The sequence below is a fragment of the Phycodurus eques genome, chromosome 18, assembly GCF_024500275.1.
Source record: "Phycodurus eques isolate BA_2022a chromosome 18, UOR_Pequ_1.1, whole genome shotgun sequence".
Lineage (NCBI taxonomy): Eukaryota > Metazoa > Chordata > Actinopteri > Syngnathiformes > Syngnathidae > Phycodurus > Phycodurus eques.
In genome coordinates, this window is record NC_084542.1 from 12745159 (window position 1) to 12761910 (window position 16752).

At 41.2% G+C, this 16752-nt stretch overlaps 1 protein-coding gene across 1 annotated transcript in view; it reads left to right on the forward strand.

Moving 5' to 3' along the window:
• The window catches only part of foxo3b (forkhead box O3b), a 49921-nt gene extending 36970 nt beyond the window's left edge, over positions 1-12951 (forward strand). Inside the window, exons 3-4 of the mRNA XM_061704037.1 lie at positions 6937-8384; positions 9632-12951. Of these exons, the coding sequence (XP_061560021.1) occupies positions 6937-8370 (1434 nt within the window). The 3' untranslated portion in view covers positions 8371-8384; positions 9632-12951. The remainder of the gene's footprint in view (positions 1-6936; positions 8385-9631) is intronic.
• Positions 12952-16752: the final 3801 nt, after the last annotated feature.

Consider the following 16752-nt stretch of genomic DNA (forward strand, 5'->3'; position numbering starts at 1 on the left):
AAAGTATATACAGTATACGGTTTATTATATATTGTCAACATTTGTTGTCATATTACCAGACTTTTCCTTAGAATTTTACCACTTTGTATACTTTCCTGCATGTTCAACCAGTATTTTCCTAACTTTACAAGATCTTTTCCCATAATACTATAATGTCGCCGTCTTAACAATAGTGAGTGAGTGAGAGAAACAGTATGTGTGTGCGTGTGAACCTGAGAGTGTGCGTGGTCGCGGGTGTGTGCGAGCATATGTGAGTGAGCATGTGCGTGTATGTGCGTGCGCGTGCATGCGTAGCAGCTGCAGTGTCAAAGCCGAGCAACACAGAAGCCTTTTTGTCCATCAGCAACATGTGGGAACAATCAAAGGCTGTCACGCAAAAATGTCCCCGTCACTCCTCCGTCCCCTTTTGAAGCTCTCTCACGTTCAAATGACACCGAGGTGGGAAATCTCATTTGGGCTTTTTTTTTTCCCCACATGGTGCGCTTTTAGCCGAGGGATTACATCAGCTCCTGCCGTTCTGGATGTCGTAAATGCGCGATAACGAGCGTGAGGTAGTGCCCTCCCATTGGCCGAGGTGGCTTCTGACAGTTACTCGTAATTGGATGTAGCCGTGCGAGCTGTGGCGCAACCGATTGGCGGAGGGGAATTGGATTGAGGAGCCATTGGGAGGGTGTCCCGAGAAGGCGTTGCAGTGCGTTTCATCAGCCAGCAACAGCACATAGCTCAGCTCAGACGTATGCAGATTTTTTCTTCTCTGGTTTTCGTGTGTCATGACTCAAGAGGTCAAAGTGCAACTTGGCGCTCTACTTTCTTTTGTAATTTGGTCTCCAGGATTTGCCCATCTGTCTATCAAAGGTCTAGCAGTGTTTTTGTGTGAAGACTTTTAAACATACTTTGGCCAGCCCTTGTTTAAAGGTACAATATTAAACAATTTGGCCTCAAAGTAACAATCATTCTGATTAACATATTTATCATTACTATGGTGACTCAATGGATCCCCTAGTTTTGCCATCTTTAATTTTGGTGGACCAGGCAAGACACCTCTCTTTTTGTACTAGTACTATCTGTTAACAATGTACCAATGTATAAAACTATGTATGCAATTTGTCCTTAAAATAACACTTTCGAAATACTTTTGATTTGACACTGCCTTGTAATAAGCTTAGCATCTTTTACCTTCCCATCGCAATCCACCGAATCACCGATTTTAGTGGTCTATAATATTATTCACCTGCCTGGACACTGCTCATGCTCTGTTAGCATTAGCCTTGGTACTAAAATTTGTAGCATTATTCCTTATATCCACTTCATGTGGCTCAAGGATTTGACTTTTGAATAAAATGTTTATGCTACTCTTTGTGTGTAAACTTGACGTTTAAAGCCATGAAGCCAAGCAACCTGATCCCCTGTTTCACTTGCACACCCGACGCACAGCACGCTATCATGCGTTATGTAAACCTGCGCGACTAATCTCAGGCTAATGTCAACACACGCCGCGCTGCACCACACACTGACTGGGTCAAACACACACATTGTGTAACTTAAGGGATTTTAAAAAAAAAAATAAAAAAAAAAATCATATTTGTCTTGCCTCGAGGTGCTAAATGACATTTATGGCATACTTTAAAGCAGCGGTAGGCAACCTAAGGACCGCCAGAGCATGTAATAAAACAAAACAAAACCTCAGTGGAACTCTTCGCTATATAACGTAGAAATCTGCGGTTTTTCGCAATTGTTTTTCACACAGGAGCTGCTGCCAGCCACAGCCCAAACGCTCACATGCAGATTCACTGACATCACACGCCTGCCCCAATAAGCCCCGCCTCTTAAAGCCATATCTAACACACAGACTACAATACATACGGTATTTTCTAGGCATATTGTGCTTACAATATTTGGGGTGTTCAAGTACATTACTTTGTGTTTAAAGCATATGATTTAATACGTTTAAATGTTTTTAATGAGTGTGGGAGGAGTAAAACGACAGTAATTTGTTCTGTGACCCTGTTCTGAAATCGAAACGCTCATAAACTAAGGTAAAGTTTCCCATTGAAATGAATGGGAATGCAATTGATCCGTTCCAGCTGCAAAATGACGTTATAGTTTCCTCATTTTGATCGTTGGGTGGTTAAAAATACATACTGTGCAATATATAAAGAGGTGAAAACAAAATATCTGATGACAAACTAACAGTGGGTTTGCTCGCAAATCACTGTGCAGCATTTTAGCATTTTCTGCATTGAGCCAATGATGTTTATTTGGTGCAAGGAAAAGTACAAAGTTCTGAGCATTCCGCTGCCATGCCGAAAATAGTGCTAATCCGAGGTAATTTTTCTTTAAAAAAAAAAAAATGTATAAACCAAATCGTTCATAAACTGAGGTGCCGCTGTATTTACAATTTTTTTTTAATATATAGTATATAGTCTCTATATATTGCAGAGTTTCACCTAAAGCTGGAAGAGAGTCCGCCCACCATGATGGGAACTTAATGGATACTTTACAACAGTATGGGGAATACTAGGCAACCATGTCAGAAGCCCACGAATGCTTTCACATTCGTGTAAGTGTGTGAGTGTTTGTATGTTATTTAGCATGCTGTGTTGTCATGAATCAGAGCTCCTGGCTTGCTGTGCTCTTTTTATTAACACATTCACTGCCATTGACGGCTTTAGAAGTCAAATATCCATGTTAACTGGAAAAGCTGGGAGTGAATGAGTTGAATGGGCTTTGGGAAGTAGCCCAAGGAGCTACACATACACGCGCACACACACACACACACACACACACACACACACGCACACACCAATGTTTTAGCGAGTGATTTTTATGTCATCTACATCAATAAAGCCAGTGGAATATTTCATCGAACTGGTTTTGTGTGTCTGTGGACCGATTTTTTTATTTTTTTTTGGAACACTAACGCACACCATGTGCGCTATCAACACCTCTTCCGCACACTTTGACTTTTCACCAAGTGTGAGGTACAGATGTTTCCTCCTAGACTTTTTTTTTTTTTAATTCCTAACATAATTCTACTTCTGTGACATAATGTGACAAGAATCCATTTAAAGTGAATACATTTGGTGCCATTATAAAATATTTAACTGTGCAGGCAATGTTTTAACAAGTTCAATGCTACAATAAAACTAATATAAAGTAAAAGTACTCACTCTCTGGAGAGGGAATAGAAAGTGATACCGTCACCAAGTGGCATTTTATAGGTATTGATGTAATTGTGGGTGTGTCTGTCGATAGCCATGGGCTGTTATGTTTTTGTCTACATGCTACTCACATTTGCTTGAGTAAAATTAATTTGCACTTGTCATATGTGCTTGATTGCAGGGGTGCCTTGAGATAAGAGTTCAATTTGTTCCGTGACCATGCTCATAATTTATATTCATTCATATGCACATTGCAAATCATCTTTCCCCATTGAAACGAATGGCAATGCCATTAATCGGTTTCAGCCTCCCCCCCCAAAAACCTAACAAATGTTTTTGTAATGTTTTATATTAAGGATATACAGCACTTTATAATGCTGTACTTGGTAACGGCACCCTATGTGTACCCAATGTGTTAAAATAAGGCCGGTATCGGCCCGATACACTCGCCCATCCCTAAAAAAAACCCATTGAAAGTTAAGGCCTTTGACATGTACTGAAGCTCAAGTTAGCTCAGACGTTTTGCTGAGCATGTATTTAAATTCTCTTCCCCCTCAATCTGCTGCGCCTTCCTGCACGACTTTATAAGGATGCGTGTGTATGTGTGTGTGTGTATATATATATATATATGTGTATATATATATATGTATATATATATATATGTATATATATGTATATATGTATATATATATATATACACACACACACACAACATTATGCCATGCCTCAAGAGATACTGCGAGAGGATAAACATCGGTCTCTCTGGTATCTCATCTTACCTCACTGCGCTAACTACACGCACACACGCCACCACTAATAAACTTGCATTAACGTCCACCACTCATCATCAGCTGCAATTATTTTATAGATTTGCGTCAGACAAAGAGCACAGTGCTCCAGCAATAACTTAAATTTATAGTCTCAAAAACACTGTGGACAATACTTTCCACTTGACCACCTTAAATACACAAACTCGTGTATATGCACACCATGTTCAAACGCGCAAACCCACAGAGATCGAAAAAAAAAAAAAAAAAGTTAAGACTCTACCCACACCCTACATTAAAAAAAAGGATAATTTAAACCCGCTCTTGTTCTTTTCGTGAGTGTACTTCCAATCCAAACCAAATCCAGGAAAGACGGGAAAGCTTCGTGGAAAACTTTGCAATTTTGACTTTTTGCCTGTTTCAACCCAGGAACGCAGTCAGTTTGATGGCGGTAAACTATACATCGGCACAGGAAAACACGTGACCCTGTTTTGGAAGGCTTGTTTTAAATGGGAGGAATTAACGTTGCTTAACAATCCCTCAGGTCCCGTAAGAGTTATGCGTTTGCGAGGGAGGGGGGGTGGTTGGAAAAGGCAAAGAAATATGTAATGAATTTCCCAACGTGCTTCAGTAGCTTGTGGCACAGGAAGGCAAGAAATAAGTCGTGTTGCACATTCCACCGAGGATAGTTGTCAAGGAATGCCCTTGCTTTTCAACTCCTTCATTTTCAGTGAACTCTAGCAAGAAAAGGAGGTCTGTTTGTGTGATTTCTTTTTTTTGACATTTTCCTATCAGTGTCATTCAACACGCTTGAATTTCTCCTCACAAGATGAATTTGATTTAAAGTGGCCTGAATTTGTTCCACAATGTACACCGAAAGTCATAAAATGGCTTACTTTTGTTGTGTGAATCTGTAATCAGCCTGATTGCAATGGTTAACTGATTATATATCTAGGTTTACGAGCATTGTGTAGGATTTTACATGGAAAGTAATGCACGGTGCAAACAGACAAACTTTGCCCTAGCCACTATAGTAAAATATACTGCTTTATTGCAAAATGTAGTATATACGAAGGCCAGTGATGAGAGAAAAGTTGTAGTGTATACGAAAGAAAAGCTAACATTGCAATGAAGATGAACAAGAATAAAGCCAAAAATAAATTCAACTAAAATATCACCATAATATGAGATTAAAGTCGTAATGATACTAGAATATTGTGCAAAAAAAGTAATGTTACAAGAATAGTCATATTAAGAGAGGGGAAAATGCAGTATTACGAGAATCAAATTGCATGTTTTTTGATGATATATGAATATTAAGCAAAAAAATGTCATTAAAAATCATAAGAGGGGGAAAAAGCGCAATATTAAGAGTATAACGTTGCAGTCGGTAATGATACAAGAATATTATGCGAAAAAAACTAACCTCACGAGAATAAAGATGAAATAACATTACGAGAATGAAGTTGTAACGATACAAGAATATTGTGCAAAAAAATGTCGTTATGAGGGGGAAAAGGGTAATATTATAGCTTTCGTAGTTGTAATGAATGCTGTCAAAAAAACCTGCACAAACCTTTACACAAACGTCTGAGCCACTGTGTTTCTCGACACCTGCCCTACAGTATATTTATTGGGAAGTGTGAGTGAATTTAAGTAGCGTCGTCAAGGCGGAGTTTTCCGTGTAAAAAAAAATAAAACAAGTCGTGCTCGCCAAGATGGGCGGTCGTGCACTCAACTCACCCAAATAAGATGCTGTCTTTTTCATGGGAAAAGGAGCTGGGAGTTTATCAATACGCGGTGGCACGCTCGAGCACACATGATCTGTCACTGAATACGGCCCTTACGCAACAAAGGCGCCCTTTGTTAATAATTCAGGAGAGGCTTGATTATAGATCACTGTCCCTCTTGTGTCGTTCTCAACACAAAAGCCGCAGTCCAAACAATGTAGACATCAGCTCAAACTGCTGCACTTTTGTTCATCCCGTCTATTTAGTACAAACAATGGGCGTCTTGCTTTGTTGTGTGTCAAATCCCCAAGAACAACTGCTTCCATCAAGTGCTTTCGTCTTAATGGCTGCGATTCATTCAACACAATCTGAGGTGGCAAAGGTACTCACACGCTGTACTTAAGTAGAAGTACGGATAATTATGTATGAAAAAAATAATAAAAGACTGGTGAACGTACAAATACTTATTCAATAACTGCACATAAGTAAAAGTAAAAAAGCTGACTTTGAAATGTGCAAGTAATATATATTTTTTTTTACTGTCAGTTATATATAATACACATTTTTAAAACTTGGCATAACTAGGGATGCAGTGATACTAGTATCGGTGCCAATACCCTTTGTCTTTAGCTGTACTTGGACACATAAGAAACACTCCAATACTACGCCTACGACATATACGATACATATAATACGAATACTACGACACCTGATACTAGGCAAATCACTGTGTGCTTGCTTCCAGCAGCTTATTGACACTCCGAGTTGAATTTTACAGTAAAAGTAACACAAAAAAAGAGAATACATGTTATATATGCTTCTATTATTTATTATTTAAGCAAACACCTAGATTCGTCTTGCAATGGTCCACTAGCTTCAAACAATTTCAAACAATTCTCTTAAAGGCCCAGTACAGTGACCAAAAAAAAACCCCACTAAGATCTCAATCACTCCTGATCTCCCTCGCGGTTGACTTTACTTACTCTCGATTTACGTCTTGTTTATGTCGTGTCATAATCCACAAAGGTCGAAAAAAAGTTACAAGCATATTTTGACAAAGTAAGGAGTAGAAACTACAGATACCTTTTTTCAATCTATGGAGTAAAAGTAGAATGTCGTCAGAAATATGAATACTCAAGGAAAGTACAGATACCTGAAAAATCTTAAATACAGTAACAAAGTGTTTGTACATTGTTACTTCCCACCACTGAACACAGCCAATGCATATTAGTGAGGGTCATTGATTAAGTAATGAACTGTTCCGTTTTTGTGTTGCAGAACTCCATCCGGCACAACCTTTCACTGCACAGCCGTTTCATCCGTGTCCAGAACGAAGGCACGGGCAAGAGTTCCTGGTGGATGATCAATCCCGACGGAGGAAAGGGCGGAAAAGCTCCTCGCCGCCGCGCCGTCTCTATGGACAACAGCAACAAGTACACCAAGTCCGCCCGTGGCCGCGCTGCCAAGAAAAAGGCCGCTCTGCAAGCTGCGGCGGCTGCAGCTGGTGACGGCAACGGCGAGAGCCCCTCGGGACTGTCCAAGTGGCCGGGGAGCCCGACGTCACGCAGCAGCGAGGAGCTGGACGCCTGGACGGACTTCCGCTCTCGCACCAATTCCAACGCCAGCACACTGAGCGGCCGTCTTTCGCCCATTCTGGCCAACCCGGAGTTGGACGAGGTCCCCGATGATGAGCCCCCCCTGTCGCCGATGCTCTACTCCAGTCCCGGCAGAGCTTTGTCTCCGGGCAACGTGGCCAACGGTAAGCCCGCGCCCGCCGAGCTGCCCCGTCTGGCTGACCTGGCCGGTACAATGAACCTGAACGATGGACTCACAGACGAGCTAATGGACGACCTGGATAACATCAACCTGGTGCCAACCGCTTCAGGACAAGTCCCTTCAAACGGGACCTCAGGGTTTGCTTTTGTCCCCAAATCCAATGGGCTGGGTTCACCTTCCCCCAGTGCCTCACCCTCATCCAACTCTTCTTCCAACGGTGGAGGAAACTACAGCAACTCCATCTTTGGCTCACACACACCAGGCTCCTCCCTGCGTCCGTCCCCCATGCAGACCATCCAGGAAAACAAGCAGACGTCTTTCTCCAGCATCAGCACTTCGCGCTTCGGTAGCGTGACGCTTCAGGATCTGCTCAACTCCGACAGGCACAATGACGTCATGATGACCCAGTCAGACCCGCTCATGTCGCAAGCCAGCGCCGCCGCCATCGTGTCCCAGAACTCCCGCCGCGGCGTCATGCTCCGCAACGATCCCATCATGACATTCGGAACCGGCGGAGGAGTTCAGGGCAGTCAGGGGGAGATGCTCCAAAGCAACAACCACAATCTGAGCTCGGTGAAGTCCGTCACCAGAGGCCTGAATTTAGCTAATGAAGTGAATGCTCTCACTAATGCCAAACAGCAGCTCCTGCTTTCACCCTTGGGAGGAAACGGGTCCACCTCCATGCAGATAGACACCTCCATCTTCCTGAACGGGGCGGTGAGCAGCAGTGGGGGCGTCTGCCAAGATCGCTTCCCCACAGATCTGGACCTGGACATGTTTAACGGCAGCCTGGAGTGCGACATGGACTCGATCATCAGGAATGAGCTGATGGACGCCGACGGCCTGGACTTTAACTTTGACTCTCTGGTCAACATGAACGGAGTCACCAACTTTGCAAGCGCCAAGCAGGCTTCTCAGAGCTGGGTACCCGGTTGAAGAAGATGCATAAGGCATGTGTGCTTCTGTCTTGCTGCGTTTAGAATCTCCTTTACAACGGAACTGTATTTTTGAAGAGCCTCTGTTAGCAATACTAGACTTCCCTGCAACGTCATTTCAGCCCACGTCATGCCAGTATTGATGTGATGGTGAACTTCACCGCAACGCAAACGTAACCCAGAGACGTCACTGCACTCTATAACTATACAACGACTATGTGGTGTGTGTGTGTGTGTGTGTGTGTGTGTGTGTGTGTGTGTGTGTGTGTGTGTATATATGTATATATATATATATATATATATATATATATATATATATATATATATATATATATATACACACACACACACACACACACACACACACACACATACATATATATATATATATATATAGCGGCACGGTGCAGACTGGTTAGAGCGCCTGCCTCACAGTTCTGAGAACCGGGGTTCAATCTCCCGCCCCATCTGTGTGGAGTTTGCATGTTCTCCCCGTGTCTTCTCCGGGCACTCCGGTTTCCTCCCACATCCCCAAAACATGCATGGTAGGTTAATTGATGACTAAAAATTTCCAGGAGGTGTGAATGTCAGTGCGAATGGTTGTTTGTATGTGCCCTGCGATTGGCTGGCAACCAGTTCAGGGTGTACCCTGCATCCTGCCCGATGATAGCTGGGTTAGGCTCCAGCACGCCCGCGACCCTAGTGAGGAGAAGCGGCTCAGAAAATGTATATATATATATATATATATATATATATATATATGCATAGATATACATATGCATATATATGCATATACATATATATATATGTAGGTCTATCGAAGGGGCTTCTGGAATCCACGTGATAATCAAGTGACTATTATTTTAATAGTTTAAACCGCAAACAATTATCACAAATCACAGTATCATTCCAAACTCATTTTACATTACCTTTAAAAATAAATAGCTGACAGATGAACATGCACATTAATAAGCGATGAAGATTCTCTGTAACTTCCACTAACAACCCAGACTAAATTTATCTCCTTCCAGACACGCCAAGGTTGTCTCTTAGTCGAGATGTATCACTTCAACATGCTTATTTGTCACCAATTATTACTACCAGGGCTTTGGCACCTTCTTGTAGCATCGTAGAGCATGATAGAAAGAGCACAATAACGCAAATATTTGAATTTTCGAACAGCACTGTTGTTGTAGTATGTCATTTGCCCCTCATACAAATCATCAATCGTAATCGTAATCATCTTTTTTTCTTCTCCGCAGGTCTGAACTGCGTATCGCAAGAGCAAATCCGACACACGCCCCTTTTTTGCCAAAATCAGCCATCAGCACAACATTGAATACCAACCTTGTGTTTACATGACGAACACCTGTCTCTGGGAAATGATCCGCAGGACTTTTAAGCGATCCAACACCCTGGAAAGAGCCTCCTGTGAAACAATAACATCATCAAGAAACAAAATGTCAAAACAAACTCTTGAATTATGCAAGTTTCAAGGTGTAAGGCTCTCAAAGAGACACTGCTCATCAGGTGGGACTACAAAGACGAATAACAAATGGGTGCACGATGTTCTTGATCAATGTTCAAACAAAAAGAAACTGCCGTGGAGAAGCTGTGTAAATCTGATCCAGTGTATGTTTTTCCCTGGGGATGTTGTATTTACCTCTACTCTCCCCTTCTGTGATTTTTTTTTTTTTTTTTTTTTTTTTTTTTGTGTTCAGTGTTTGTTATTCGGAATTTCAGTTACGTGACAATGCTTCTACGTCGACTTGCGTTGAAACAGAGCGCCTCGTGTGTGCACTTCACAACTAACACCACGCACTTCCTACAAATGGCTTGAACAGAAAAGTTTCGATGACTACATATTGAACCTTTTACCTTTTTTGTTTTTAAAGCAGAGACAACAACAAAAACACGTATAGGAAGAAAATCTCACTTGTGGGTATTTGTACAGTTTGAGAAGGCTTTTAAATTTGTTTATCACAGCATATAATGTAGCGAGAGAGAAAAAATGAATACCTGTGTTCTAGCGATGTGAACATTTCCACAGCATTACAGGTGCTATGTAAAACAGTGTTGAATCTTGTCCTCGGAGCACCTCGTGCATTTTATTTCGTTTAGTTCTGAATTGTGTACAGTTTAGACCCTCGACTTGCAAAAACGCCAATAGAGCTGCGGCCACACGCGGCAGGGAGAGGCTGACCCCCCGTGCATGATGGGAGGTGAGTTGAGGGGTGGTGCTTATTCCTCCAGCAGCCATTTCTGTCCTCCAGTAAAACAATAAGCTGTCTCTTATGTATGTTGCCAAATTACTTGAATCAAGCAGTAGGATATGCTGGCAGCCAAAATCACAGCACTCATATGCACATGTTTAAACACACACATAGTTAGATTAAAGGCAAATGAAAGGGATGTGTGCGGCACTCTCGTCATCAAATTGTGGGGATTTTTTGAATGCATAATATGTATAGAAACACTCAGGGGGAGGGAAGGAGCTAATGTTGGGGGGGCGTATTCTAAAGGTGTTTTCATTCAAATAAACATTTCCATAATTAAATGGAACAGTGATGCTTTGTGAACTTGTAACCTGTGAACTTTTTCGGCCGTCGACAGAGGATAGGAGGAAGGACAGATAAGGTCAGGATAAGGTCAGGATTCAACTACTCGTGGAAGTCCTCCGTTTGGATTTGACTTTTGGTTTTGGATGTTGGCCACAATGAAATGGAATAGGAATAATGACGCTACGACGATTAAAGTCAGCATTTAAAAAGTGGTAATTTTCAGGAATAGTCACAATAAGAGCTAAAGGTATACTTGTGTTAAGATGGGTTTATTGTAATTGCACAAACCTTCGTATTGTTCCTGAGAACCATGTTAATGTTTGCATGAGAATTTTAAGATTCACTCATCAAAAATTGGAACTTTTTATCTCATACTATTGTTACTTTTTTCCTAAGGAAAATTCCTCTTGAGAAAATACTTTTCCCTTGTATTTACAGTAGAATAATTTTCAATACATTATTCTTCCTAAAGTTGTCTTTTAACTCACAAGAAGACTTTTTTTCTCGTGAAATCAGGCCTTTTATTCTCATATGATGAATCGTCTCATAAGATTGACTTTTTCTTGAGAAAATAGGACATTATTCTCAAAACAGGCCAGCTTTCTCAAACAGCACATTATATATTATATTTTTTTCTCATAAGATTGACTTTTTCCTCACAAAAGTTATATTTTATTCATGAGAAAATACAAAAACAATTATAATGAGATTACAACTTTTATATTATTTCACCAAGAAAGTACAATTGTATTCTTGAGAAAACTTTTTTCTGATAATACCATGGTGACTTTTGTCTAAAATCAGACTTTTTCTCAAGATAATCTGACTTTATTATTGTAAGATTTTCAGCGTGGCCCTAAGACACCTAATTCATACTGTCCATTTATTTGCCAATGAATTTTATCTCCTTATTTGTTTGTTTGTTTGTTTGTTTTGGGAGGGGGGGCACATGCACACGTTGACGTCCGGTGCTCCTGCACGCTACGCCCCACGTCCGCATGTTTCTTTGTGTCACCCGCCGCCCTTCTCCACTGTACACATTTGATGTATTTATGCATTATGACCTTTTGTGTGTTTGTGTGTGTATGTGTGTGTGAAATGCATTTACCCGCCATACGTCCTCGTTGTGTATTCCCTCGTAGTACTTGACCCTTGTTACCTCGCCAAGGTAGAGTTGAAGAAACGTTCTGACGTGCCAGGTAGAAGGGAACACTGTTGCCAGCAAACGTATCCTTGAAGCAGATTGTGTAACCATTGTTGTAGCATCTGGAGGCCCTGGGGTGGGGGTGGGGGCGAAATGAAGGCTTTGACCCCGCTGTGTATAATAGTGTACAGATGTGTATATATACATTTATATATAAAAATATATATCACCAAGGCAGAGGACTGTCAGTGCGCAGTTTTTAAGGATTAAGTGCACAAGCAAGCTGTAACCACTCAACTCATTGCAATGGTGACGTCCCTTGACAGCAATTGTAATACAAAGAGGACACCCGTTAGTGCTCAGACAACAGTGTTTATACTTGCTAAATCAGCAGCACTTGAACCATCCTCTGACTTTACTGCGTTATGATTATTGTGTAATGTAAGACAAACCCTCATTCTCATCTGTGTTAAGTGTCGTTTTTAAAAAATTTAAAAAAAAAACAAATTAAACTGCTAAGCATTTGAATTTTTATACACTGACTTTACAAAGTGTAACAAACACATTTGTTTGGGGTGCCGGGCGTTGACGTTTTGTTGGCTTGGTTCATACTCCTTCCACAAACAACTGCAGTGCACATTTAAAGGATAAAAAAAAAACAAGACAAAACCACTACAAATCGTAATCACCTCATTTGTATTTTTGTAAAAAGGCTCCCCTCCGTACGCCCTCTGTCCTTTCAACTTTGTCCCATATTATTAATCTTCTCGACATTGATGTTAGTTGGTATTCTTCCTGTGTTCTCATTTTTTCTGGAACTGTAATCTAGTTTGTATGAGAAATGGTGCACATGTAAATAAAGCTTGGTGAGGCTCCACATGCTCGTCGTGTGTCTTTTTGTCTGCTCTCTGTTTTATAAAACAGTTTTCAAATTGTACATGGGTAAAAGCAACCACACAATAATAAACAATAATCTACTCTCGCAAGTAGAAGCCTTTCCAGTCACAAAGCTCAGGCTTTGCCTCTGGTCGTCACAGTAATGAAAGCCAGACACACCACGAGAGTGACTGCGTGTTCATCTCACGTTCCTGGAAATCCTCTTACACAATGTTTGTTTGTGGAAAGTTGCGTTCAACAAGACCAGGCATCCAGAAACACTTTCTTAAAGATGCCAAGTCCTTGTTTTGGAACTTCACTGCACACTTCTCGAAGCTCTAGTCCAAGCTCAAGATCAGTTATGAAGCCTAAAATTACATATTTACTGTACTTTCTCGAATGTATATACTCAACTGCAGAAAGTACCAGGCATTTATTTGAAGGTGACTTTCATATTTGGACAAATGCTTGTGTAAAAGTGGACAACTGTCAATTATGGAATGCGGAACCGCCTCACTTTAATCGTTACCATTTGCATGTTCTTTCATTCTTGCTTCCTCATCAATAATGCAGTGCAGCTGGAGGCGGAGCTAATTGTTCCCTGCTTTAGTTTCCAGCACCGTGACATAGGATAAGACACATCTGCCTGAACAGAATGTCTCAAGCAGACAAGTTACGCCAGTTCAAGTTTGCACTTGCTGTACGGCCGTAAGACCATACTGATGGCTACTGTATTTAGATTTTGTTGTTATGTTTCTATGGCTCTTAGTGCTTGAGGCCACTATTTTGAGGAAATTGGCCCAAATACATATTACTATTGTTATTATTTAACTAAATGAACATTACTGTGTATTATAATGCTGTAATCTGTCAATCAATCTATCAATCATACAGTAATGACATAACTAAATGAAATGGAAATGTTTTTTTGTCACACTGCATTAATTGGATGGCCATCGTTCTGCTCCTTCTGGTGTGACAGATAGAAAGATATAGTGAATGTGTAGTATAGTGTAGTGTTTAGACATCTCGAATCCTCTCACAGCTCATCAGTACAGCACTGATATTTGTCATTCTACACAGACGATAAAGAATATGTGAATGATTACAGTTACATTGTCAGTCTACCTATGTTACTGCACTGTGTTCAATCCATTGCTTAAAATGTTAACGCACCGAAACAGAGATGCTATTTAGCATTAGTATTAAGCTAGCACACTAAAAGGCTATGTGGTCGTTGTAAATGCACGTGTAATTCTGTTTTACGTGTACTTTGACAGTAAACTTCAACTAGGAATGCAATAAACAGCCTCTTTTTGAAGAACTGTATCTGCCAAATTGCTGCTTGTTGTGAAGCGAGTTGAGTCACTGCCACAATGCTAGTATCTCAAGTCTGCGCTCGCCAGTCAAAGCAAAATCTACTGTTTCCGTCTATAATCAATCCATCGCGCGTCTATCAATCCATCTAGCGATCCTTCTGCCTGACCGTCTGTCCGCCCTTCCTTCAAGCCATTATATCAGTCTGTCCATCCATCCATTGCTCCATCCATTAATGTCTGTCTGTGTAACTACAGTAGCTATCTAACAGTTTGTCTATCTACCCATCCATCCAACAAGTTATCTGTCAATATCCTGAAGCCTGACAACTGAGTCCGTGGTGTCTTTGTGCTGTGTGAGTCGTGCACGCGCATGCTAGAGTGCTGCAGTGGGATGATGTCATCAGTGTAATGGCTCAATGTAACAGAGCACAGTGGAGGGTGCCGATTGCTCACAGAGCGCGTGCAGCGCAACATTCACACGCGTGCCAGACAAAGTGACACCAATTGCTCTACAGAAGCATGTTTCCCGTGCTCGGAGCATCGCATCCATCATGAGGAGAGACGTGTGAGGATGCGATGCGCAGTATTGGTGTGAAAAGTGGCAGAGGTGAGGTGCGATGAAATGACAGAAATACAGAGTGTGAAGGGGAAGTGAGAAATGCTGGGATGAGCCAGGAAGTGGCGTGTCAGAAGGTGCCAGAATGACATGTTTTAAAATAACCATGAGATGTGCTGCCTGTGTGTGTTGAAGTTTTCATAACGCATAAAAAAACAACATTGGAACATAATACATAAGTTAATCGTAATTGACCTTTTCTCAGTTACTTAAATCACCGTTATTAAACGTGCCACTGCAAAACTGCATATAAGCTTCTTATGTTGTGTCTACCACTGTTTATGATGTGTTACGATTATATGGTATTATTTGTTACGTTTTAAACAAATCCACCCATCCATTTCCTTTAGCAATTAACCACAATTGGGGTTGCATCATTTGACATTATCTACAGCAGTTGAAATAACATATAATATATAATAAATGCCCCCGGCCGCGTTATGAAGACATTTATTTAGACTTCTATCACGCGCACTATAGTAGCTTTGTTGTAATTCTAACTTTATGTTTTCAGCTCCCACCCCCCAGCTGCCAGTGACAGTGACTATTAAGCCCACATGCACACAGGGTCAAGGTCACAGTGCACCACACATCAATATAACTTCTCAGGACGCACACAAAGAGTGATTCCAGAGTAGTGCTGTAGGCGGCCTGCGTGCAATCACTGTTGCCGTGCGAGCGTGGAGTGAATTACAGCCCCCGCTCACCATTAAAACCAGCAGGCAGAGCGCATACACACTTTCATTACTCCCATTCGTCACCTTTAGTGCGTTCTTCTCTGGCATTTAAGTCAAATAGTGTAGATGGCGTGTTAGCCAGCCAGGGAGACAAAGAACAAGCTAGTGTGTCACAAAGAATGAGCCTAGAGCAACGAAGAGGTGTTGACTGACTATTAGCTACGACTGCTAATGCACAGTGGATTCCCAAGACTAAACACAAGTGGCCATCTCTTTAGTTTCAAGTTTTTACTTACATATCTCATGTGACAACACACTGTTAGCATTAGCTGCTGATGCTAACACAAGAGGTAAAAAATGGCCGGTTTTAGTTTAACATGAGCAGGGACCTCTTCACATTCTGGTTTTGCTTACAACTGTCATTTCCAATCCGAGCGAGATGACGCTTAAGTACATGGAGAATATAGATTACTCCTGACCGACCCTTGCAAAAGGAGATATGATACCAATAATCCTTTACAGCAGCAATATTTAAAGCAACAGTCTACCGACAAAGTTTACTGACTACGCACAGATGTGCGAGAGTATCATGTGAGACACTTACTTCAGCAATAGCTGTTGCACGATGAAGTCGCATAGGAAGAGTGAAATCTAATACATTTTAAACACTGCTATGTTCCTATGTTTGAAAGGAAGCACCTTTTCATCTCGCCTTGACCTTTCCACAAAGGTTAAGGAAAGGGGGTATAAAGGTTCAGAGAGCCCCCAGTTTCACTTGCGTATCCTCGTTGGCATCGGGCTGTTGGCATTAGTGGTAAATGCTAACACAAAGAGAAATCCTAGGACATAACAATAATGCCCACGGTTTTAGTTTAACGTCACCTGCATACCCTATTTGACATCAGAATCAGAATAATCTTTATTTGCCAAGTATGTCCAAAAAACACACAAGGAATTTGTCTCCGCTAGTTGGAGCCGCTCTAGTACGACAACAGACATCATATTGTTAGCATTAGCCGAATGTAACTCCTGCCTTTTTAGCTTAACATGACCAGTTTCTAAGGCTGTCATTATCATTATTATCATTATCGAATTGTCCTATTGATTATTAGTTGAATAATAATCCCCCCCACCCCCGCACTATTATTATTATTATTACTGTACATGTGTTAAATGGCTAGCAATCACGA